The sequence below is a fragment of the Echinops telfairi genome, unplaced genomic scaffold (genome assembly GCF_000313985.2).
Source record: "Echinops telfairi isolate 266 unplaced genomic scaffold, ASM31398v2 ScPeMD7_7407;HRSCAF=8445, whole genome shotgun sequence".
NCBI lineage: Eukaryota > Metazoa > Chordata > Mammalia > Afrosoricida > Tenrecidae > Echinops > Echinops telfairi.
In genome coordinates this window covers 840,631-849,320 of record NW_022111307.1, presented here as the reverse complement: position 1 = coordinate 849,320, position 8,690 = coordinate 840,631, and the positions used below count along the sequence as shown (strand labels likewise).

The window sequence follows — 8,690 nt, the reverse complement described above, 5'->3', positions numbered from 1 at the left end:
CTGGGATTTTCAATGAGAGTTCGTTCTCCTTTCTTGTTTTATCCCTTCTTTTCATTATTTCTCTCCTTCATTTCTTTATTCTATTCACCATTCTTGTCATCCTTCTTCCTCTCCATTCCTTCTCATCTCTACCTTCTTTCTCTTCTCTGTCTCCCAGCCCCCCTCCCAGCTGCCATCTTTGTGTCTCCTGTGCTGCCTCCAGAGCATCCTTTCACGCCTCAATATTCCTGGATCCTATGTTTTCTTCTTTTAATTTATCATTTTAAAGGATAAAATCCCTCAGAGGTCTTAGTAATGCACCTATGAAATAGAACTATCGACGCTTTAGGCTTGTGAAAATGTCACCTACACACTTGACTGGTAGTTTGGTTAAGTTCAAGACCGGACATCATTTTCAACACACTAAGCTCTTCTGAGTCCTGGCCGTTTGAATTTGGCCCTTTTCTCCAACTGTTGGGAAAACTCTTCAGTAGTGTATGGACTCTTCTCTTTTCACGTAGTCATTCAAAATCGTTTTGTGTCAATGCTAATCCAGGGGTACTTGCCCATCCACAGCCACAGGGCTTCCAGGAATCAAGATCTGAAATCAAGAAAAACACTTTGCTCCATTCTAAGTCAAAGGTCAAGAAGACATCCTTGAACTGGGATGGACCAGGACATAAAGATGTTGACAAACCTGCTGAGGGCCCTGCTCCAGGTACCCAAGAGTGGGGACAGCTTTTCACCAGAGGCTAGTTTGGAGTGGGGTTCAGTCCAGCTGCTAGGGCCTGGGGGTCTTGGATGTAGAACAAAGCCACCAGACACATGTTACTGGACCTGCTGTGTATAGACTTTAACTTGGGCCTAGGCTTCGAGAGCCAGCAGAGTAGTGCAGAGCAGGAAGCCTCATCATGGTGAGACCTGCATCAAGAGGTTCAAGCACAACTCATTGTTGCAGAAGCACCATTGCATCCACGGGGGCAAAAAGCCCTAAGCTTGCCAAGAGGGTAGCAAGTGCTTCTGGGACTTATTTGGCTCCACCCCACCCCTCTGTGTACACCTGATTGACCTTACCGAGCCTTCAGTAACAGCTCACATTTCAAGCAGCACCTGTGCTTGCACAGAGGTGAAAAACGATGCAAATGTCAAAAGCGCAGTTCAGCTGGAGCTAAACCCTGTGCAGCACCTCTGGCCAGTATAGCTGGGCTTTCATCTGGAGCTCCTTGCTCTTTGAGCAACGACACAGCTGCGCAGATGAGAACAGAGGCTTTGATCAGAGCTCTCAGCACACTGCCGCCAGAGGATCCATTGCTAGGCGTAGGCAGGCAGTTGGACAGGACTGAATAAGGATGCTGACCTACATTAAGGCTCCCGAAAGAAAGGCCTTCCTTTCCACACTGTTACATGCCCAGCTCTGCATGCCCGGTGACCAAAACAAACAAACAAGATCCTTTCAAATTGTTAGGGAAAAAATCGAGACCACCGATATACCTGTGAGTGAACCGTGTCCCAGTGACATTATCTGGCACATATCGGTATTTATAAATAATTGTCCACTTGTTGAATTTGGAAAAAGCCAGCTTGTTAAATTTCCCAGAGATTTATTACTTGCTAAGGTGGCAAATCTTTTTGTAAGTCAAAAAGCTTCAAATTCTTTACTTTATCAAAATTAAAGTAGCTCCCATTTAGTTGTTCGATCAGCTTTTCACTGCCATATTAATCCCCTATCCGAATCAAGAAGTCCTGGTGACATAGTGGGTTACACATTAGGCTGCTAACTTCAAGGTCAGCAGTTCCAAACCACCAGCTGCTCCAGGGGAGAAAGATGAGGTTTTCTACTCCCATACAAAGTTTCAGTCTCAGAAACTCATCAAGGCCAATCTACCTGTCTTATCGGGTAACTATGAGTCAGAATCGAGTTGATGGCAGTGATTAGTTCATTTGTTTGTTTATGATTGCTTATTTGTTTTTGAGTGGTTAGAGAATCACAAACGTCAATGACTTTTGGAAAAATGAATCACACGTGCTTTTGCTATTGAGTCTGTAAACTGCCTGGGCAGTCTTGGTAATACTAGATTGGCATCATTATCGAGGCTAGAATTATTCTTCTATATTGGGTCAGCTTTGCTTCTGTGGGTGAGGAGCAGAGTTTACTTCCTCTGCCTCCGTTCTCTTCAGGGTCTCTTGTTGACTCGGTGAGCCTTTTCAGCCATATTCTCATAGTGACCGCATGGGCTCAGGAGATGCCAAAGCTCACAAGTGTTTTAAGTCTCGGTGTTGGAATTGACATCCTCGTTTTTTGCTGCAGTTCTTTCTTCCCGCCTTCCTTTCCTCTTCTCCTTCCCTCCCTTTCTCTTCCTCTTCTCTCTCTCTCTCTCTCTCTATTTCTTATAAGCCACAGTGAAAGCCCAGGCCGCAGGGTGGGAACAAATACTAATCTAATCATAGGAAAATTCACAGCAACACATTGTGAAGGGCATGGATAACAGGAGTGGGAAATAGGATTATTTTTATGAAATTTCTCTTCTAGAGTTGTGTAGTGATAGACAATTACAAACAATTTTGATAGATAAAATATAAATTGAGCATATTGCTTAGGAGGATAAAAAAATTGGATGACCTTGCTATAGCCAGACTCTTTTTGTACTTCAGTATGCAACAAACTTCTTCAATGAATATATGCTATATCCACAATATTTTTGAGTTATTATCTAAACCCACACATGAAGGAAAAGATTATCCAGATCATTAAAAGATACATTTCTAATAAAAATTTATATACATAAATTACTATTAAAGTTTAACTACATATTATTCAAATGGCATAGGGTATTAATCTTAATAAAACTGATTCCAGAATTTAAAAAAATTATCACTTTGAGTTATAGATTGAACAGAAAAATAAAATAATGAAAAATTTAACTATTACACATAAATCCAATTAACTAAATAGTATGTGGGATAACAGAATTAATGCAAGTTAGTGCAAGTTCAAAAACTAAAAAAGGAATAGTTGAGAATGTCTAACTATTAAAAGAAAATGCACCCGAGTGCTTTGTAGGTGGTGATTAGTGTGTGGAAAGTGACTTTCATCGTATGTACTGCAAACATGATGTCACTATGTTCATTTCACATGGATCAGTTTTACTAATCAACTCCTCATTTATTTTACCAAAAATAACATTTAGATGCCACCTTAAATGTAAAAAGGATTACATATTGAAAAATATATTCATATACGTATATGTGTACATATGTTAATGGGTTCAAGGAAAAGTGACTCTCTTGGGCCCAACAGGACTTAATTACCCTTGACCTCTCTTCTGCCTGCATGCGGTGATACCGAGAGTACAAAGTTCAGGTAGCACACATATGGAAAAATCCTTTCCTCCCTTGAATGTATGAATGAGCTGTTACTTTCATAGCATAAAATGCAACTTGTAAAAATAATTATGTATTTCCTTTTACTCTGGATCTTAAACTTGAGAGTTTAACGATCTTATTTCCCAATGAGGATCATTGAGACCTCCTATGTTGAGAGCTGGAATTTTTCTGTCCAGAATGATAGCTGGTGAGCACATGTGGATGGAGATGTGCTACAAGTACAAGTGCACGGCAATTGAAGGCTTAGTGTTTTTAAATGGCTTATTAATATTGTAGTGTACTTGCATATATTAAGCAGTTTCTTGGAAACTCACAGGGGCAGTTCTACCCTGTCCTGTAAGTTGAGGTGAGTTGGCATCCACTCGATGGCAGTGAGTCTTGTATAAAGAATGGCCTTTTCAGCGACAGCTTTCTCCTTAGAAAGTTTTCTTCTGTTCATAGAGAGTGACAGAGGAGATATTATTTTAGGCCAGATCATCATCCCTCATACCTTGCAGGATGCAACAATATCAAGCTGTTTGATCAAATCTTTATCCCAGAGATACACAAAAACGAATAAGGAAAGGGAGCAGGTGTCTACTGTATGCACTCATTACACAGAGACATTTCTGCTCTGGCGCAGGGGTGGGTCTATGAGTCGGAAGGACTTAAGAGCGCACAACAACTTTTTAAAATGAGCTCTCTGGGTGGAGCAAGTGTTTTGTGATGACTGAAAGGTTGGCGGTTCAAACCCACCTCAGAAGTGCAGCAAAAAACAAAACCAAAAACCTGCTGACCTAAATCTGAAAGCAAAGACACCTTTGTAGGTGATTTACTGTATCACGCAGTGTATCACCCTGGGCCAGAATTGACTCCACAGCGATGGGTTTTCTCTCTGTGCTTTGGCATTGATGATAATCAATGAAGGGGCATCCGGGAAAGGGGATATCATCTTGAGGAGAAGATATGTTCCCAGGCGGCATGTTACTGTGAGGTAGGTGACTCATCTGCTGTCTTTTTTATTGTTTCAGAACGCTGCGACGACTGGGGACTAGATACCATGAGGCAAATCCAAGTATTTGAAGACGAGCCAGCGCGCATCAAGTGTCCACTCTTTGAGCACTTCTTGAAATATAACTACAGCACAGCCCATGCAGCTGGCCTCACGCTGATCTGGTACTGGACAGGGCAGGACCGGGACCTGGAGGAACCGATCAACTTCCGCCTCCCTGAGAACCGCATTATTAAAGAGAAAGATGTGCTCTGGTTCCGCCCCACCCTCCTCAACGACACGGGCAACTATACCTGCATGTTAAGGTAACCTGGCTGTCGATGATGGCTTTGCCTTCTCGTTGTCTTGCTGACTTTTGATTGATAGACTGCATGTGCCATGAAGTCGGGGAGTCAAAAGAGAAAGCATTTCAAAAGAGTTAACGTTTCACCTTCATAACTTCGATGAAGTGGCCTGGAAAGATATGCAGAGGAGAAGGTGCCTACCCCAAGAATCTGATGCAGAGCTGGTTCCTCATCCAATGGTAGCGCAAGTCTCGCTACAATAATAGAAGTACAGTGAACCCTCGTTTATCGCGGTTAATCGGTTCTAGACCCTACCGTGATAAATGAAATTCCGCGAAGTAGGATTCCTTATTTGTAAATCAAATATTTTCGTAATTAGAGCATAGAGGACATGAAAAAACACCCTTTAGTCACCATTACACTCGTATTACCCAATTTATTAAACGAAAAAGGGAAACTACAGTAAAACATTTTGGACGTTACAATTATCATTTATTATTTATTATATTATTGATGGCATCAAGCGTGTTCAGTATGAGCCAATCAGTGGCAGTAATGACAGAGCATGCGCTGTTACGCAAAAACCGCGATAGACTGAAGCCGCGGAAGTGGAAGCGCTAAGTGGCGAGGGTTCACTGTATCTTGTTTCTTTCTTCTTCCTCTTCTTTTTTTTACCTTGGTATTTGTTTCTTTGCTCTCTTGCCCTTAGGTTGAAATCTGACTGCACTTCTGTTCTACCTGGAAGATCAAATTCCCTAGAACATGAGCAAGAAAAGGAATAGCGCCCATTCATGTCTGTTATTCTGGGCATCTTGCTACGTGTCAGGCACAGCGTAGAGGCTCAGGATGATTTTATTGCCTACAGAATACTTATGAAACTGCAAATGTATTTAGAACTGTCATACCAGAATTTTAGATCTTCAGAGAAAATACACAGAGCATATACCCCTTACTAGTGCGTGGGTAAACGTGTTACCCAGATTAAGAGGAGAACGAGTGAGATCAGCTTCACTTTTATTGGGCTCCCGTGGTCCACAAGAGTGCACTATCCCCCTGTGCATAAAGAGTGCAGGGAGGAAGGCGTCCTACTCTTGTGTAGTATACTGGAGAAACATCTGCCCGTGCGTGTGCCATCAATGGAGGAAGTTACTCTGTGCCCACAATGTGTTCTCTGGTAAGGAAAAGGAACTGGGCAACAAAGTGTCCCATTGCCAAGCTTCCCCATAAGGCAGTGTTGTTATGAGACTAAGTGGATATGATTGAAAGTCTACAGGTAGAGCACTCCTCTAAGAGCAAAACCTTTCCACTAAAATAGCCCCTATGAGACGAACCAGGTGCACCCTAGCCCTGGAAATAAAATATAACCAAAAGCCATCCATATTTACTGAAAAAAAAAAGTAATTTAAGTTCACTTTTTGCCTTGAAAGTATGTAAACTTTCATTTTACTTTACAATATATTTTTATAACTGCAAACTAATGTTTTTTCTATTGAAAAAATCAGAAAACCTCTCCAAAGAATAACCATTTCAAGATTTAGTGATTTGGCTATTTTTTACCCAAAGCACCATTTTAGTTATTGAGTTACTTTGGGTTCTAAAGTCTCATCTGACTGATACGTTTTTATTTGGCCCAGTTTACAGGTCCTCCATCCATGCTCTGAATACTCCTTTTCTTTCATGGATATTTATTGTTGTCTGGTGGGAAACTAGGATGATGTTTTCATAAATTTAAATTGCGTTATAATTGTCTGATAGAGGAACTCTTACCAATCATGGAAAGGTGTGTCACTGTGTCATTGGATGCCCAGGCAACCACTGAAGACTTCTGAGATGTCCCCTGACACTTTAATTCGATTGGAGTGAACTCGAGACTACTACATGGGCTTCCAAGGACTCTGCAGTAGGCATGTGCTCTTATTTATGCCCAAGTCCAGCCTCACAGGATAGGTTTAGACCAGTTTTGCCATTACTTAATTAGGTAATCTTAGTCCACATCTCAAAACTTTAGGATCTACAGCCATATATTATTAAAGTTGGTTTATATATTCATTGGCGCTCTTTTCGTGTTTGACAATGATTAATCAATTCATTAACATTTCCCAAATGAGCAGCAACTATTGGAAAGGGGTCTTCTGACTTTCTGGATGACTTTGTTCTCTGCAAGACCTAAGTGCATGGCTGTTAGTCTATATCCCTATTAAAACCCAACTGCACCTTCAGTAGTAGTTATCAATTTCCAGTTTGTCACTTCTACAATTTTTCTGTGGACCCATAATCTAGGCCCCAAAGGAATGGGCAAGTATCCCATTGTCCTGGAATGATTCCTAACCTGAGAATGACCTTGTACTGAACCCATGGAATCATAGGCCTGCATGTTTTTAGGGAATGGAGTTAGATTCACCTTCCAGTGTTGTACTCTTTGTATCCCTGCTCTAATATCCTTGTTAAGATAAGCAGGCAAAATTATCCCAACTATTTAGTCAACATTTATTAAATGTTTAATTTTTAAGAATTCTTCAACATTTTTAAAAACCAGAAAAGTATAGCCTTATGTTCAACCAGAATGTACCTTTGTAATTTCCATCTCCATCCCTATCAGGTAGGGAATTCTCCTACTCGGTAGACTTTAAGTATTTGTAGGTAGAGATTATGCCTGGCACTTACCCTTGTCACTTTCCTACAATGGTCCCCAGTCATAGTTAGTTGAACCCTGTCTTATGGACTACCTCCTCCACCCCTTTTATAAGACTTAGTCATAATTCTTGAATCAACGACTATATGTGTTAGACATCAAAAGGAAAATCACAAATGACTTGTTTTCTCATCACTAGAGAAAATCTGTTACTTATTTTTCAACAATAGATATTTTCCCTCCAATTCTATGGGCAATAATTCTGAAATTAATGTATCAGCAGAGCCATCCTCTCTCTAAAGCATAGGTTCTCAAACGTATGCCTCCCGCTCCCACTTCAGAACAAAAAAATTACTTAGAACCACTCTAGCAACTAAAATCTTTTGTCCTATAGCCCATAACCCAGGATAGAGGGCAGGTACCTGCTTTTGTAGCCCTCTTCCCTAGCAGTTTAGTGCCCCCTATGGAGCAGCATTCCCTACTTTGGGAAGCACTGCTCTAAGGGATCTGGAAGAGAACCTTTCCTAGCTTCTTCCTAGCTTCTGTTGGTTCTTGCCAACCCTTTCTCTTCCTTGACTTGTAAATACATCACTATGATTGTCACCTCTGTCTTCACATGACCATCTGCTCTCCATCTTGAGAATCAGATATTTTTATTAATCCCTTTCTTATTTTCCTATATAAACTGCATATACTCATGTATAAGCCGTTTTTCAGCACATTTTTAAATGCAGTTTTTGTGGTAAAATTAGGTGCCTTGACTGATATTCGGGCCAGCTTATATTCGAGTATATACATTAAGTCTAAATTTTGCACCCAGCCATTCATTTAACAAATATTGATTTAATAACTCTTAAAACCTTTAGATCCTATACTAGACAAAAGGAATTTAAAACTAAAACACACATGACCTTGCCTTGTACAACATTCAACAGAGGGTATATATTAATAAGTCACAAAGCAAATAATTTTGAAGTATGAAAATATCTATCAAGAAAAATAAAGAATGCTTAGAAAATGAGGGGTGGGGAGGTGACTTTAGATCTCGCAGCAGGAGAGGAACAGCTGGAGAAGCCTCCATGTGACAAGGTAGATGGTGAGAAGAAAAGATCTCTGAAGGCAAAGGAAATATCCCGTGTAAATATCACACAAGCTTGTATAAATACAGATTCCCAGCTAGCCTACGAACTTTTTAATATTTGGGCTTGTATTTTGGGATTGTATTTTGATATTTGGGCTTGATTTCTTAAAATAGGTGCTTAAAACAGCTCTGATTAATTGTACCATAATTTATATTATAGTTTTCCATTTAATAGACTTTTTCTATTGACTGCAATATGTTCCTTGCTGAAACAACACTGTGATACTGTGGTGGATCTATCTATCTATCTATCTATCTATCTATCTATCTATCTATCTA

General features: G+C 40.3%; 1 protein-coding gene across 3 annotated transcripts in view; it reads left to right on the top strand.

Annotated features, from left to right (window-relative positions):
• The window catches only part of LOC101662924 (interleukin 1 receptor accessory protein), a 150,774-nt gene that overhangs the window by 86,929 nt on the left and 55,155 nt on the right, over positions 1-8,690 (top strand). For all 3 annotated transcript variants that reach the window (XM_045296436.1, XM_045296437.1, XM_013007426.2), the window contains exon 3: positions 4,374-4,659. In XM_045296436.1, the coding sequence (XP_045152371.1) occupies positions 4,374-4,659 (286 nt within the window). The remainder of the gene's footprint in view (positions 1-4,373; positions 4,660-8,690) is intronic.